General features: G+C 44.5%; 1 protein-coding gene across 5 annotated transcripts in view; it reads left to right on the forward strand.

Annotated features, from left to right (window-relative positions):
• The first annotated feature begins 1,076 nt into the window (after nucleotides 1-1,076).
• NFRKB (nuclear factor related to kappaB binding protein) overlaps nucleotides 1,077-16,747 on the forward strand; it is a 38,774-nt gene continuing 23,103 nt past the window's right edge. For 2 of the 5 annotated variants that reach the window (XM_038535643.1, XM_038535647.1), the window contains exons 1-6: nucleotides 1,077-1,198; nucleotides 2,522-2,614; nucleotides 4,374-4,529; nucleotides 6,870-7,071; nucleotides 15,343-15,470; nucleotides 16,181-16,355. In XM_038535643.1, the coding sequence (XP_038391571.1) occupies nucleotides 4,395-4,529; nucleotides 6,870-7,071; nucleotides 15,343-15,470; nucleotides 16,181-16,355 (640 nt within the window). In that variant the 5' untranslated portion in view covers nucleotides 1,077-1,198; nucleotides 2,522-2,614; nucleotides 4,374-4,394. Of the gene's footprint in view, nucleotides 1,199-1,643; nucleotides 2,067-2,521; nucleotides 2,615-4,373; nucleotides 4,530-6,869; nucleotides 7,072-15,342; nucleotides 15,471-16,180; nucleotides 16,356-16,747 lie in introns of those variants that run through there. The other 3 variants (XM_038535644.1, XM_038535646.1, XM_038535645.1) reach the window with 3 other exon arrangements.

Raw genomic sequence — 16,747 nt, forward strand, 5'->3', positions numbered from 1 at the left:
TTTTTTTTTTTTTTTTTTTTAATATTTCAATTTACAATGTTTTGACTCTGGATCACGCTGGTCTGGTTAGCACACAATGTAAGTGAAATTAGGGATGACAACTATGGAATGGTGTTCCCCTGCCCTTTACTTGGTGGTTTCTAACTCAAGAACCTCCCGTGGTCTAACAGGCAGGACTAAGGGCAGGTGGGCAGCCAGCAGGGGAGCAAAGACTGGGCTTTCTCTGGAAACCACTATTTTCCAACAAGGGAGGAAGGCTCGTTTTCGCCTGGCAGCTTCCCAGACGTATTTCCATCCAGTCGAGAGACCAAAGGATGGTCTCTGCACGACTGCAGGGAGTGGCTGTGGATCAAGTCGTCTGAAGCTGTTCTAATAAGACCCAGTGAACGAGAAAGGGACCGGCCTGGATTGTCCACAAGAGGAACGTTTTTAAACGTATTTCTTCGACGTGTGTATGCTTTCTTTCCGAACACCAGGGGCCCGGGACAGGGGCACAGGCTCCGAGCCTGCGTTTTCCTCCCTGAAACTCAACGAAGCTGCAGTTTCCTCCGCTGTAAAATAGGAGCAGTGCCCGGGAACCTACGGGCTGGAGAGTGCTCAGCTCAGCGCAGGCTGGACAGGGGGCGCGCCCTGCAAACGGGCCTCAGCTCCCGGCCAGGTAAAGATGCACTTTATGTTTTTTTTAAAATAGGTACCTTTATTATTCAGTACAGTGAGATTCTTTTTTTTTTTTCATAAATATTTTATTTATTTATGAGAGACACAGAGAGAGAGGCAGAGGCAGAAGCAGGCTCCATGCACGAGCCTCTGTGGGGCTCGATCTCGGGTCTCCAGGATCACGCCCCGGGCGGAAGGCAGCGCTGAGCCGCGGAGCCTCCGGGGCTGCCCCTAAAGCCGCGCTCCGCAAGCTTCTGCGGCAGGTGAGACCGAGAGGCCGCGCGCAGCCTGCAGCCCAACCCCAACCCAGCCGCGCGGCCCCGTCCCGGCCCCCAGGCCCCGCCCCGCGCGGCCCCGCCCGCCCCCAGGCCCCGCCCCGCCCCCAGGCCCCGCCCCCAGGCCCCGCCCCGCGCGGCCCCGCCCCTTCCGCCGCCCGAGCCCGGAGCGTGCACGCACTGAGACGCCTTGCGGGAGCGAGCGCGTCCCGGAGCCCGCGGGCCGAGAAGCGCTGCGGGTTGGGGGACCCGCGCCTGCGGCTCAGGTGAGGGCGGGCCCGGGACGGCGGGAGGGTCGGCGTGTGGCCGGGCAGCGGGGAGAGCGAGCGGCCGGGCCCCGAGGGTCGCGGCTGCCGTAGGCCCGGGGCAGGGCGGCGGGCGAGGGGCAGCCGGGCGGCCGGGGGCGGGGTTAGGGTTAGGCGCGGCGTGGGGGAGGGGCCGAGCGCGCGGAGGGGCCTCTTGGAGGGGCGGGGCCACGGGCGGCCGGGGGCGGGGTTAGGGTTAGGCGCCCCCGTGGGGGAGGGGCCGTGTGCGCGGAGGTGCAGCCTGGGGGCGGGGCCTCGGAGGGGCGGGCGGGCGGGGCGGGGTTAGCTGCAGGCCCGCGGGTTGGGAGCCGGCGTTTGCTCCGGAAGCAGCCCCGGGTGGAGCTTGGGCGTTGGGGACCTTGGGGAGGGTCCCGGGGGCAAGGCTGGCCCCGGTGCGGGAGCCCCCCCCGCTGGGCCGGTACGCAGGTCCCGGCCGCCGCAAGACCCAGAAATCCTTGGCTTCCGGGGTTCCGACCCTCGGGCTAGCCCCCCGCTGTCTTGTATTTTGAGATCCCATTCAGAATAGTAGCAGGGCCGAGGTGGCCACTCGAATAGATTAAATTCAGCTACATGTCTGTCGTAGTCGAAGAAACTTGCGAACAAGTTGTGGAAACGGGGGCGATCCTCCTCCAAGAGTCACTGGAACCCTGGCTTTGCCCTTTTTACCCTGTTCTGCATCAGTTTGTAAAGAGGACCTTGCTCTAAGCATCAGGTTGCCTTCTGCAAATCTCGCTATTTTAAAGTTTTCTTAGACTCCCGCACCCTGCGCTTTCTCACCTGCTTCAGTTCCTTAGGCACCAAGAATGTTGAGGATGCCGCAAATCCCCAGGTACTGAAAGGTGACGGAGCACAGTCGTTTGGAGACCCATCTGCTTTACCCAGCACTAATCTTGCTGCAGAATCTTTACATAAATCTGAAATCTCTAAAATAGAACTTGAAATAATTTGTGGGAACATACTTATTTTAGTAGTAGTATTACAGCTCTGCTTTTTATCGTTTAAAAGAGTTTTGGAATCAGAAGTCGTTAACATTATGATGGCTTGGGATCCCTGGGTGGCGCAGCGGTTTGGCGCCTGCCTTTGGCCCAGGGCGCGATCCTGGAGACCCGGGATCGAATCCCACATCGGGCTCCCGGTGCATGGAGCCTGCTTCTCCCTCTGCCTGTGTCTCTGCCTCTCTCTCTCTCTCTCTCTCTGTGACTATCATAAATAAAAAAAAAAAAAAAAAAATTATGATGGCTTATATGAGTGCATTAAGTCATATAAAGTGTCCTCCATCTGGAGATTATTTATTGTAGGACTCCAAGGTTGGAAATAACAGAAGACCTGGTGCAGCTCCCCTTTGTCGTGCAAGTAAGGAAATCGACACCTGTCAAGGTAAGGTTTGCCTTAGGTCACCGAGATTGGGCTAGAAGTTTGGCACCTTGACTCTTAAGTCTTTTTTTTTTTTTTTTTTCCTCATTTAATCGTGCTTGTTAGTCCATTTGGTAGGCCTAGGAGATAGAATTGACTTAGCAGAGTGGTAGAGTGACTGAGTTCATGCTCTCTGTGTTCAATCCTATGGCCTCAGCTTTACAGATGATACTTGCCATTTGCCTAACAAGATGCTCTCTGAAGATTTTTTTTTAAAGATTTATTTATTTATTTGAAAGAGAGAGCACAAGCAGAAGGGGCAGTGGGAGAGGGAGAGTCTCAAGCAGACTCCTCACTGAGCGTGGAGCCCGACTTGGGGCTTGATCTCACCACCCTGAGATCACGACTTGAGTCAAAACCCAGAGTTGGATGCTCCCAGGCACCCCTGTAAAGATGTTTTGATATGTCTATTTCTAAAGATGACCAGCAGTGTTCAGTTATTACAGGAAGGAGAAAAGTAGCATTACATTTACGTGGTTATAAATACCAGATGGACCTTTATTTTTACTTATTTATTTAAAGATTTTATTTATTTATTCATGAGACACAGAGAGAGAGAAGGGCAGAGAACACAGGCAGAAGGAGAAGCAGGCTCCCTGCAGGGAGCCTGATGTGGGTCTCAATCCTGGGTCTCCAGGATCATGCCCTGGGCCAAAGACGGTGCTAAACTGCTGAGCCATCTGGGCTGCCCTCAGATGGACCTTTAGTTGGTAGATTGGCTACTATGTTTACTGGCTGTTGTGGTCGGTCAGGTGCTTGGAAACCCCAGAGTTTATGTGGACTAAAGTCATACTAACATACTCCTCTTTCATAATTCCAACTGAGAGTTTATACAAGAGGTGTAGTGTTAAAAATGTGTGTGTGTAGTCGGGCAGACTTGAGTTTCATTCATTCATTACCCTGAGATTGGGTAAGTTATATATCTACTTTGATCCTCAGTTTTAATGTCTGTGGAATAGATCTGAAGATCTTGTCTTGCAAGTTGTAGGAATTAAATGAGATGCGTGAAAAGGTCCGGCACTTAATAGGCCCTCATTAAAAAACTTACTGTTAGTGTCTGAGCTTTACTAGTCTATATGGGTGATGTTTCTTTGTGCAAGCACAACGGAGGATTACTAAAAAGACCAACAGTAATAGTTAAATTTTTTTATGAAATTTTTTTTAAAAGATTTTTATCTATTTGAGAGAGAGTGTGCACAAGTATGAGCAGAGGGAGGGACGGAGGGAGAGGGAGAAGCAGGAGCAGGCTACCGGCTGAGCAGGGAGCCCAATGTAGGGCTCAATCCCAGGACCTGGGGGTTATGACCTGAGTCGAAGGCAGATGCCACCCAGGTGCCCCAAGAAATTATTTTATGGTAGATTATTGGCCTGAGAAGTCAAAGTTATGAACTCTGATCTGCTTATCATTTAATCTCCAAGTCTCATTTTGCTTCATTGTGAAATGAACGTATAAGAAATTCTGTAAATTTGGGTGTTACTCTAGGAGCATTCTGAGGAACAAGAGGCCGAACTAGAAAAGATTTGAAGATTGAGATGAGAATGCTGTGATAGAAGAGAGAAGAGGTGTGTAGCTGTAGTGAGGGTATGAAGATAAGGTATAAAACTAGATTTGAGTTTGACTACTATCTGAGTCAGAATACTTTCTGAAGGAGCATCGGTATCAATCAGATCCCTGGGAAGCCTGCCTTTCTATCTGGAGGTATGACTGCGTGTATTTGTCTAGATTATCTGTGGCACATAAACAATGGATTCCTTGGACCATATGCTGACGGATCCCCTGGAACTGGGTCCATGTGGAGATGGCCATGGCACACGTATTATGGAGGACTGCCTCCTGGGGGGCACCAGGGTTAGTCTGCCCGAGGACCTTCTGGAGGACGTAAGTAGTAGCAGTGCCACCGTTTTTTCTCTGGCACCTTGCCCCTAACCACAATCCTAAGCCTTTTCCACACTTTACAAGTTTTCAGTCTTTTATGCTTCTTTTGGTTTCATTTTCTATATTGCAGCCAGAGTGATCTCTCTCTCTTTCTCTTTTAATGTAACATCTTTAATACTGTGACTCGAGAAGAAAGTGTAAGGTATATACTTAAGCCTTATTTTTAACCAGATAGTTTTGAGCAGTTAACAAGAAATTACATATTTTAAGAACAAAATTATGAATGTTGATGTTAAATTGGTTACTCACATTGTGGATCATGAAACAAAACCCAACATACTGTATCTGTCCGTAAAGTAACCCTCCGGTCAGTTAATAGGACGTGTCCTGGGTTGGGATTTTGTGCTTTTGGCTCCTTTCACAGGTAGGCTGTGTAATCATCATTATCACTAAGGTAGCTATCACCTACTAAGCGCTTATTGTGTGCAAGACACTATATGTGCCAAAGCCTGTATTTAGTTATCTTGTTCACTTTGCTGTGTTCCACATATACAGACAGGTGTAGAGTGTCCTATAGCAAGCACTCATTTGTGCATCATCCAGTTTTAGAGATAATTGCATTTAGTCATACCTGGTTCAGATTTTTTTCCCTAATATATCAAACATAGATAAAATTAAAGCCACTGCTTGTTCTCTCTGCCTTCTGAAGTAATAAGTACTGACGTTGACAGATTCTTCTCATCCACGTTTTCTTTGCACACTAGTCAGCAAACACTTGTTTTATTAAGTGCCTAATTGTGGCAGACACTGAGATATTAGGAATAAAGTGGTGTCCAAAAAATAGCTTTGCAGGGGAAGATCTTTGACACTGAGGTGCTCTAGTACATGCGTGCACAGATGCCTGGTAGGTGGTCGGATTTCTGGTTGTCTTCTGCTGAAGCCATTTGGTGGCTCTCCATTGTCCTTAGATAACGTCGCAAGTGCTTAACATGTTTATAGGTCCCTTGCTCTTCTGTCTTCTGTCCGCAGCTCCCTCTCCCTTGTATCCTTGCACTAGCCATATGTTGCCTCAACTGTCATCGTTACTAGAAAAGTGAACTTTATCACATGTAAGAGTATATAAATAAATCCATATATATATGGTGTATATACAGTTTAAGGAGTGATAAAACAGCCATGTAGCTCCTACTTGGGTTAAGAAGTAGAATGCTGCTAATACCATTCAAACACCCACAGGTAATTGCTATCCTTTCTTTTATAGTAATTCTTCCATTTTTATGATTTTGCTCTATGGATTTTTAAATTTTTGTTTATCTGTAAGTAATCTCTATGCCCAGTGTGGGGCTTGAACTTTATGACCTGCATACTCTACTGACTGAGCCAGACGCCTCTGCTCTGTGGAGTTTTAACTCTCCTGCTTCAACTGTTTTTTTTCTTTTTTCTTTATTTTATTCCTTAACTCTTTTATTTTTATTTTTTATTTTTTTTAAGATTTTATTTATTTATTCATGAGAGACAGAGAGAGGCAGAGGGAGAAGCAGGCTCCATGCAGGGAGCCTGATGTGGGACTCGATCCCGGGTCTCCAGGATCAGGCCCTGGGCCGAAGGCGACACTAAGCCGCTGAGCCCTCCAGGCTGCCCCCTTAACTCTTTTAAATGTTACTTTCTCTGTTCTCCAATACCTTGGGTCTGGGACATGGGCTGCTCCTGTGTACATACACCAGTGCTTCTCAGGCTACATTGTAATTGCTTGTTTCCCGCTCTGACAGTGTGTATGCCAGTCTAGCTTAGTACTCAGCACATACAAGACAGATACACGCTTAGTACTCAGCACATACAAGACAGATAAACGGTGTATAGTTGAGCTGAAAATGAACTCCATCCTGCTGCTTGTCACTCTTCACAGGTGACTCAACCCCTCGTGTTCTTTCCTCCGTAACTTTTTCTTTCCTCTCGTCTTAAACTAAATTCAGTTGTCCATCCTACCTACCCCTTATTGGTAGAAATGGTTTCCAAATGAGATTCTCTCTACTGAGGTCATTTTTTCTTTGGATTATTAATTACTGTTGGGTGTAAGATAGTGATTTTTATATGTAGTTATTGCTAATCTCTAAGATTTGTGAATTGAATTAAGATCAGTGATGTTTTGGTTTAAACAAACTTGAAAATTTGGATATAGTGATGTTTGCACAACAGTGCGAATGTACTTAATACCACTGAGCTGTACAGTTAAAAATGGATAAATGGTAAACTTTATGTTGTGTATATTTTGCCACTCACAGAAAAATTTAAAGCTTGCTTTTCTGTTGTTTATTTTTCTCTTGCTTTTCCTGATTGTCCTAGCCTGAGATATTCTTTGATGTAGTCAGCCTCTCAACATGGCAAGAAGTATTAAGTGACTCTCAGCGTGAACACCTCCAGCAGTTTCTGCCTCACTTTCCTGAAGACAGTTTTGAGCAGCAAAATCAGCTCATCCTAGCCCTGTTCAGTGGGGAGAACTTCCGCTTTGGGAACCCTCTGCACATTGCCCAGAAACTTTTCCGAGGTACGTAGCTTGGCATTCTGTCTTTGAGAGCAGTGGAAGAGTAAGAGTGTGTTCACTTATGTGAATGCTTCTTTCTTCGTATATTCTATTTATTTTCATGTACTGATTGATACTCAGACCATGTGGGACCCTTTGCCTAGACTGTTTTTTTTTTTTTTTAATAAAAATTTTTAACTTACACAAGAAATACATTGATTTATTGTAAAATGAACTTAACTGTGTAACCACCACCCAGATCAAGAAATAAAGCATTACTAGCGTCGTATAAGCACTCTTTATGACTAGTCTTTAAAAATTTTTCAAAATAGTTGTTTATCACTTGCTTTATCACACGTACATATGTATGTGTATATGTGTATTTGTATGTCACACATATACTTTTTTTTCCTGCAGAAAACATGATACTTTACTGCCAAGTACTTCAGTATTTATGTATCTCCTAACAAGGACATTCTACTATATCATCACGTCTTACTATCACACCCAAGAAATTTTATAATGATCAAATATCATAGGAGAGCTCATATTCAAATATTCTCACGTCTTCCCTAAATCTTCTTTATAGTGGCTCTTTTATTTTTTCCTTTTAAATTTAGGATCTATTCAAGGTTCATGCATTGTGTTTGGGTTACACATCTCTTGGCTTCCTGAACCTCTGCCCTTTTTTCTTTTGTCTTTCAAAAACAATGACTTTTTTTTTTTAATTTAAGTGTAGTCGACATGCAATATCATATTATCTTCAGGTGTACATCCTGATTTTCAGGTATATTCTCAAGTGATCACCATGATCACCATGATACATCTAGCTACTATCTGTAACCGTACAAGTTCTTACATGTTAACTCTGTGGAAGAGTAAGCATATCCTCTGGGTCATCCATGTTGTCTCAAATGGCAAGATTTCATTCTTTTTTTAGGCTGAGTAGTAGTCCATTATATACATAAACTATTTATCCATATATCCCTTTTCATCCATTCATCTATTGATGGATGCTTAGTTGCTCCATGGCTTGACTTGTGTACATAATAATACATAATACATAGGGATGCATATATATGGTTTTTGAATTAGTGTTTTTGGTTTCTTCAGATAAATACCTAGAAGTGGGATTGCTATAGTAGCTCAGTTTTTAATATTTTAAGGAACTCCATACTGTTTTCCAGAGCTGCTACATTTCTCATCCTACCAACAGTGCACGAGGGTTCCATTTTCTCCACATCCTCATCAATACTTATTTTATTTTGTCTTTTTGGTGATAACCATTCTCATAGGTTAAGGTGATATCTTGTGGCTTTGATTGATTGGCATTTTGTTGGTGATGAGCATCTTTTCATGTGTCTGTTGGTCACATGAAACCATATCCTTTGCCCATTTTTGATTGGATTATTAGGAATTTTTTGGTGTTGAGTTGGAGTTCTTTATATAATTTAGATAATAACCCCTCATTGGATATATAATTTGCAGATGTTTTCTCCTGTTCAACAGGTTGCCTTTTTGTTTTGTTGATGGTTTCCTTTGCTTTCCTTGGTTCTCTAGTTTGATGTAATTCCATTTGGTTTTGGTTTTTGTTGCCTTTGTTTGAGGAGAGAGCCAAAAAAAATAATGCTTTATTGCTTATATTGATGTCCCAAGGGTTTACGTCTGTGATTTCTTCTAGGAGTTCTATGATTTTCAGCCTTACATTTAAGTGTTTAATCCATTTTGAGTTTTTGTGTTTTATGTAAGAAAGTGGTCCAGTTTTCCCAGCACCGGTTATTGAAGAGACTCTTCTCCTTATTGTATGTGCTTGTCTCCTTTGTTGTGAATTAATTGAGTGTATTAAAAGTTTAGGTTTATTTCTGGACTCTATTTTGTTTCATTGATCTGTGTGTCTCTTTGTGCTACTACTGTTGTGTTGTGATTGTTGTAGCTTTATGGTGTAGTTTTAAATAAAGGAACATGGACTCTCCAGCTTTGTTTACTTTCCCAAGATTGCCTTGGCTGTTTGGGATCTTCTGTGGTTCCATAAAAACACACTGATACTTTTGAAGGGCCCAGGACACTTGTAAAATATCTTGCTTTCTGGGGAATTGTTCTTGTTTCCTCATCATCAGATTTGGGTCAAACATTTTGCCAAGAAAACTAGATGGACGTGTTACTTCTTTCCCACGTTACCTTAGGAGGTATGCAATGTCGGTGTTTCCAGTGTTGATGATGTGCTTGATCACTTGGTTAAGTGGTGTCTGCCGGGCATACTGATTGTAACAGTACCTTTTTACCTTCATAATTAAGGAAAAATGTAGGATGATATTTGGGACCATGTGATAGTTTTCTTTCCCAAAAGCCTTGGTTTTACTCAGTGGTTTAACATCCATTAACTATCCTTGCCCTGAATCAGTTACTACATTGGAGACTGCAGAATGGTTTGGGGCCACTATTAAGCCACAGATTACTCTCCGTTCAGTTGAGAGGAGCAGAGGAAGCCTCTTCTCCCCTTTCTGGAGTGACTTTGTCTTGGCAGGAGGCCCTGAAAGTAGAGTGCATCTCCTTGAGTTTTGTTAAACTAGATACCATGATAGCTACAAAAGCCTGGAGTGGACAGGCTTATCATTGCAAAACTTTATTATCTCAGCTCATTTAAAACTAGCATTCCCTCCTTTGGTGAGTTACTGGTTTAAAGAGGAATTCTCCTCTGTCGTTGGCAGAGGTTTACTTCCCTGCAGCCAGGGGCCTCAGGTGGGCATAAACCATCTTTTCCAGTAGAGCCTGCCTGGTTTTAGAGGGGTTACGTCAGGGACCTTGTGTATTGTTTGCACTGCCTGTTGTGCTGGCCTGTTTCTCTCCGACACAGTATGATGGTGATGTGAAGATGCAAACAAGGAATGTCAAAGAAGGATTCCTGCGGTTTCACTCTGTCAGCATTCGGCAGTCTTATTTCAATTCTAGTGTTGCCGCAGACAGGTGCATTACCATGGTTATCAGTCTGCTTTCACCTTTGGTTATCCTTTCTTTTTTTTAAGATTTATTTATTCATGAGACACACAGAGAGGGGGAGGGGCAGAGGGAGAAGCGGGTTCCATGCAGGGAGCCTGATGTGGGACTCGATCCCTGGACCCCAGGATCACACCCTGGGCCAAAGGCAGAGGCTGAACCACTGAGCCACGCAGGCGTCCCTGGTTATCTTTTCTGATTCTGTTTTAAGTATTTACCTTTTCCTTAAGTTCCACATGCTAATCAAATTCTTGCTTCCTGCTTCATACCTTTATCTTCTGTCATAAACTTCCCGCTTCTTGTTTCCAGCTGGCACCCCAGCTCACTGTATTCATTTCCAGTCTGACCTACTTTACATGTCTCAGAGGAAGAAGGAGTTTTGTCTTCTGTTTAAGATTAACCTCTGCTCTTGATCCTTTATCCTTCACCTCCTCTGGAACCGTTTTTCCTCAGTGAACCATCCCTTCCGTCCTGTGTATTCACTCTAGATTATTCCTCACTCCACTTGTTCTTCTTCAGCCTATGGGTGTGTTCAGGGGTCTCACACTAAAGAAAAAAAGTCCTTGACCATCTGTCTCCTCTGTTGTCCTCTGTCATTTGCCTTTTTATCTCCAGGCTTATTGAAAGACCTGCATACTTGTCCCTTTTATTCATTCTGCCCCTGTTCCCTGGTGGCTCTTCTTTGATTATCTCACAGGGAGCGCTCCAACGCCACCCTGACCTCTTGTCTCCCTCGACTTTGTTACTTTGAAATCTGAGCTACATACAGAAAAGTCATAAGACTTTATCATGGACACCTATATACAGTTGACCCTTGAGCAGTGCAGGGGTGAAGGGTGCCTGCTTCCCACTTGGTCACAAATCCATGTGAAACTTTTGACTCCTCCAAAACTTAATAGCCTAGTATTGACTGGAAGTCTTAGCTATAACAGTTGATTAACACATACTTTATATGTCATGAGCATTACGTATTGTGTTTTTAAAGTCAAAAATGCTATTAAAATCAGAAGGATGATACATTTACAGTGTGGACTGTAAAAAATTCAAGTGTAAGTTGACCCACACAGTTTGAACTCATGTTGTTCAAGGGTCAGCTGTACTCTTCACCAGACTCACCAACTGTTAACGTTTTGCCACATTTACCCTCTTTTTATTTCTGTACATATTATTGCTGTCATTTTTTGCTGAACCAGTTGAGAGTGTTGCAGACGTTGCACCCCTAAATTTTTCAGCATTTATCTCTAAAGAATAAGAACACATGGTCAAATTCAGAAATACTGTAAATACAGAATTTTTCTGTATTTAAATTTTGTATATAAATATAAAATGTAACATTGACAGTCTGTTATCTGATATATAGTCCGTATACATATCTCACCAGTTATTTCAGTGAGCATTTTCCATGTCTCTTTTGCGAGCATGTAATTTCCAAACCAGCCTATGCTTTTTATTTATTTTTATTTTTTTAAAAAAAGATTTATTTGAGAGCAAGAGAGAGTATGAGAGCACACAGTATGAGAGCTGAGAGAGAGAAGGATGAGCTGAGAGAGAGGAAGAATCCCAAGCCGACTCCCCACTGAGTGTGGAGCCTGTCGTGAGGACTTGGTCCCATGACCCTGAGATCATGACCTGAGCTGAAATCAAGAGTTGGTTGTTTAACCGACTGAGCGAGCCATCCAGGTGCCTCCCCCTCCCCCCCAGTAGATGGTTTTTAGTTCTTTACTTGGTCTTTGCACAGCATCTACAGTTCTTTTTTCCTTTTAATTTTATTATCTTTATCTTTAATGAGCTCTGCACCCAAATGGGACTTGAACCCATGACCCCAAGATCAACAGTTGCATGTTCTACTGACTGAGGCAGTCAAGTGCTCCCATAGGGCCCAACATCTACTGTCTTTACCACTTTCTTCATCTTGAGACTTTCCCCCACTTTGCATCACTGACTCTTCCCTGGCCTCTGTTTCCTCCTCTGTCTTTGACACCCTCCCCTCTCCCCACCCCTACTTCCTTTGCTAACCCCTCTTCCACTCATTGTTCCTGTCTGTGTTACCGCTGTTGAGGCTCTGTTCTTACGTCTGTACTTGCCTGCTTTCAGTCATCATCTCTTCACTGATGATTCTTGCCCGGGCTGCTTTAGTAGCCACCTCCACGTAGCTACCAGAGCGAGTTTCTTAAAACCTCACTTTTCAGAATATTTAACAGTTGCTGTCATTTGAAATAAAATTCATTGCCTATGAGGCTGTATGTGACCTGGCCCCTGCCCACTTACCCAGCTTCATCAGCTTCATCTGGTACTACTCTCTTCTTTTCTCACTGTTACCTAGCCCAGTGCAGGCCAGTAGAAATATTACATGGGCTGGGGCTCCTGGGTGGCTCAGTTGATGAAGCGTTGGACTCTTGTTTTTTTTGGCTCAGGTGATCTCAGGGTTGTGAGACTAAGCTCTATGTGAGGCTCCCTACTCAGCAGGGAATCTGCTTCTCTCCCTCACTCTACCCCCATACACACACACACACACACACTAAAATAAATCCTTAAAAAAATTACATGAGTTGTGTGTTCAAATTAAAATTTTCCAGTAGCCATATTAAGAATTGTAAAGGCAGGGGCGCCTGGGTGGCTCAGTCGGTTAAGCATCTCCCTTTGGCTCAGGTCATGATCCCAGGGTCCTGGGATAGAGCCTGGTGTCAGCTGTCTACTCAGAGGGGAGCCTGCCCCTCCTACCCCAACCTGGTGTGTGCGTGCTCTCTTTCCCTCTTTCTCTCAAATAAATAAAATCTTTAACAAAAAAAAGAATTGTAACAGCAGTTAATTTTAAGATACTTTATTGTAATGATTAATTTCAATAATATTTTTCTTAATATATCCAAAATAACGTTTTAAATTTTGTAAAAGATTTTATTTATTTATTCATGAGAGACACAGAGAGGGAGACAGAGAGGCAGAGACACAGGCAGAGGGAGATGCAGGCTCCTCGCAGGGAGCCCGATGTGGGACTCGATCCCTTGTCTCCAGGATCACGCCCTGGGCTGAAGGCGGCGCTAAACCGCTGAGCCACCCGGGCTGCCCCAAAATAATGTTTTAGCAGAGATATAACATTTAATGGCTTTCAAAAAGTGGAGGAAGCTAAAGACTGAAGGAACATGATTTGAAGAAGCATAGAGACCAAGACGTTAGTGCAGTTTGTATATATCAAACAGCATCAGTGGCATTGAACTCTAGGCTCGTTTCTTGATGGTCGCAGCTCCTGTTTCTGTACAGTAGGCAGCATAGCATGGTGGGTAAGAGCTTGGACTCTGGAGCTGGACTACCTGGGCTCAAACCTGCTTTCCTCTCTTACTAGTTCTGTGACCTTGTACAAGTTACTAACTTCTCGCTTCCTCAGTTTTTCCAGCCGTAAAATGAGGATTTAGTAGTGTCCTCATTTTATGGGCTTGTTACAGGATTAAATGAATTAATATATGCAAGGTTCTTACATAGTGGGAACTGTCAGGGACTGTCCTAAATGAGCATTTGCTGTTATTAGTTACCTTGGGCAGTGCTAGGGTGGTGTACTTTGACCCCTCATTTTAGCTTTCTGAAATTAGCTTTTCAGTCTTTCTGTTTCAGTTTTCATCATGGCCTAGCTGCTCAAATCTGATATGTCCGAAAAGGACTTCTCTTTGACCTTTTTATCTCGTAAAAAGGTAGTATCTCGTGATGATATTAGTTGCTCATGTCCAGCAATCAGGGTACCATGCTCAGTTGACCTCTGCATGACCTCCCCATCCTTCCCCGATATCTGAACTATCAGCTGGTTTACCCTTCTCCCTCAGAAATGTATCTCAAGTCTGCATACTTCTGTGCACATAACCACTGTTTTGCTTACTAGTCAGCTAATATGTGCCAGACATTCTTCGAGGTTCTGAGAATATGGTAATGGTCTTACATTCTGATAGGGAAAAACAGATGACGAACAAGCAAATACTTATGGGCATTTGGTACTTCAGAGAAATGAGGGTGATGGGACTAGAGTGACAGGAGGGAGCTGGTGTAGGTATGGTAGTTGGCCAAGGCTTCTCTGACGAGCTGATACCAGGACAGGGCCTTAATGAGGGTGGGGGAGCAAGCCGTGAGAATACTGGGCATTGGTAGGAAGCATCACAGGTAGAGGGAACTTTAAGTGCAAAGGCCTTGAGAAAGCGCCTGAACACAGGTGCACAGCCTGTTCAGGAAACAGCATGGAGGCAAGTGGGCCTGGGCTAGAGGGAGCACATTGGGGACTGGTGGACAATGAGGCCAGAGGCAGCCCAGGACAGATCTTGAGGGGCCTGACAGGCCGTCTTTTGGACCTGAGCTTCTGTTCTGAGTGTGGAGGGAAGCTGCCATCCCCTCTCACCTGGAGCCTCTGCGAGAGTTTTCCTTCATCCTCTTCTGCTCTCCGCCACATCATTCTCCTGCTTTAAACTCTTCAAATGATTTCCGTTGCACTTAGGGTAGAATCCAGCTCCACCCATGACCTGTAGGTATCTGTGTGGTTGAATCTTCCTGCCTCCTGGGGCGTCATCCACCCCCCTCAGCTCCAGCCCACTCTGCGTCAGTTGTACAGACATTTCCTCAAGGTTTGGGACATGCAGAGTTCTTGCTTCAGATCCTGCTTTAGCCACAGGCTGTTTCTACTGCCTTTTCCCCATTTTTACTACTTATTTTTAAATTCCCATTGATTTTCCTCCCCATTGTTTGTTTTGAAAAAAAAATTTTCTTTTTACAGATTTTATTTATCTGTTCATGAGAGACACACAGAGAGAGGCAGAGACACAGGCAGAGGGAGAAGCAGGCTCCCTGTGGGGAGCTCAATGGGGAACTCGATCCCTGGACCCCGGGATCACACCCTGAGCCAAAGGCAGACACTGAACCACTGAGCCACTCAAGCACCCCTTGTTTTGAAAATTTTTAAACATAGGAAAAGTTGGTAAACAGTATAACAAACATCTGTATAACTTCTACCAATATTTTGTTAATGTTCTGCCACAATTGCTTTAATCAGGCTTCATTTTATGTTACTCTTTAGAGATCCCTTTTCTGAATATACCCCTCCTTTCTACGGTTGTTTCAAATTGATTTCATATAATACTTAAGAAAAAGTGTCTGTTTACCTGTTTATCTTTTGTCTCCATTGGACTGTTGGCTTCACATTCACATAGACTGTTCTTTTTTTCTTCTGTACTATATTCCCGTTTAATACCAGATTTTAAGTACATATTAAGTATTTGTTGGCCTGTGAACATATGTATGTATGTGTGTGTGTGCCTCTGTTCTTTTAAGATGGACACTTTAACCCAGAAGTGGTCAAGTACCGACAGCTGTGCTTCAAATCCCAGTACAAGCGCTACCTCACCTCCCAGCAGCAGTATTTCCATAGGCTGCTGAAGCAGATCCTGGCTTCCCGGAGTGTAAGTAATGCTGGGAACTGGATATGAGACATGGACAGTGAATGCACAGATCTCATGACATCAAGAAGTGGTTCAGGTACCAAATACAAAAGGTAGCACTAGGGAGAAAATGTTATCAGTTTAAGCCATGACACAGTTAGGCTGTATCATCCTTTCCTATTTATCGGAAGATGTAACCTGATTTCAGAGATGAGAAAATGTGAAAAAGATGTTTCTTAAAACCGATGAAATATCATAGCTTCAGTATTTAGCAAGGTAAACAAATGGCTTTGAGACCCCATCATGGGTTAAGGAGAAGCAGGTGGCTCTGCAATTGATGTGCGAGAGCACACAGGCCTCCACATACCCTGATGGATGAATAGTGCACCAGGCTTCACGGCCCCGAGATCTGGCCCAGTGTGGTAATCTTTGAGGCACGATTGTTGTGGTTTTAAGTGGATTTTAAGCTTGGCTATGGAAGCAGTTGGGTGTCCAGTATGATAAGTATTCATCCTTGAGGGAGCAGTTTGCTAATCAGATTTAAGATGTTTTGCCATGTGGTAATCAGTAGAGACTCTTTATTTGGACACGTTTTCACATGTGCATCTCTGGTGATCTAAAGGGAGAGGATTGAGCTTGTTAAACAGTGAAGAGAAGGAAACGTAGACTTGGGGAATGCACCAGAGCAAGCTTTGGATGACGGCGTGTATCCTCATCTGATCTCTTCCTAGGACCTCCTGGAGATGGCCCGACGAAGTGGCCCAGCCCTGCCCTTCCGCCAGAAGCGCCCTTCGCCATCCCGCACACCTGAGGAGCGGGAGTGGCGGACCCAGCAGCGCTACTTGAAGGTCTTGAGGGAAGTGAAGGAGGAGTGTGGTGACACAGACCTGTCATCTGATGAGGAGGGTGAGTGTCTGTGGGCACGTGGGGTGCCAGGCAGCTTGTTGTTCAGTTGGAGCCAGTGGTGTAGCCATTTATCTCCTAGGAAAGAAGTCATCCCAGTTGTCTCTCTTGGGGGGTGGATAATGGGACTCAGAACTCCATAGTCTTTGGGCTCTGAGATGTTCCTATTAGGTGGGGTGTGACTGCATACCTTTTTTACCCTTGATGCCTAAGTGGCATTTGAGTTTAGTTGAGTTGACTCCCTGCATGGCAGGGCTCTCCACAGTAGGCCTTCTGGTCCTATTGTGCCACTTGAGAGAACTGCTTTTCCCCTTACAGGAGAGTAGTAGTGACTGTTGGCCTGCTGCAATGCGACCCCATCACTCTGTTGAAGTCTCTCTTCCTGGAAGAGCCGT

Source organism: Canis lupus, chromosome 5 (assembly GCF_011100685.1).
Source record: "Canis lupus familiaris isolate Mischka breed German Shepherd chromosome 5, alternate assembly UU_Cfam_GSD_1.0, whole genome shotgun sequence".
Classification (NCBI taxonomy): Eukaryota; Metazoa; Chordata; class Mammalia; order Carnivora; family Canidae; genus Canis; species Canis lupus.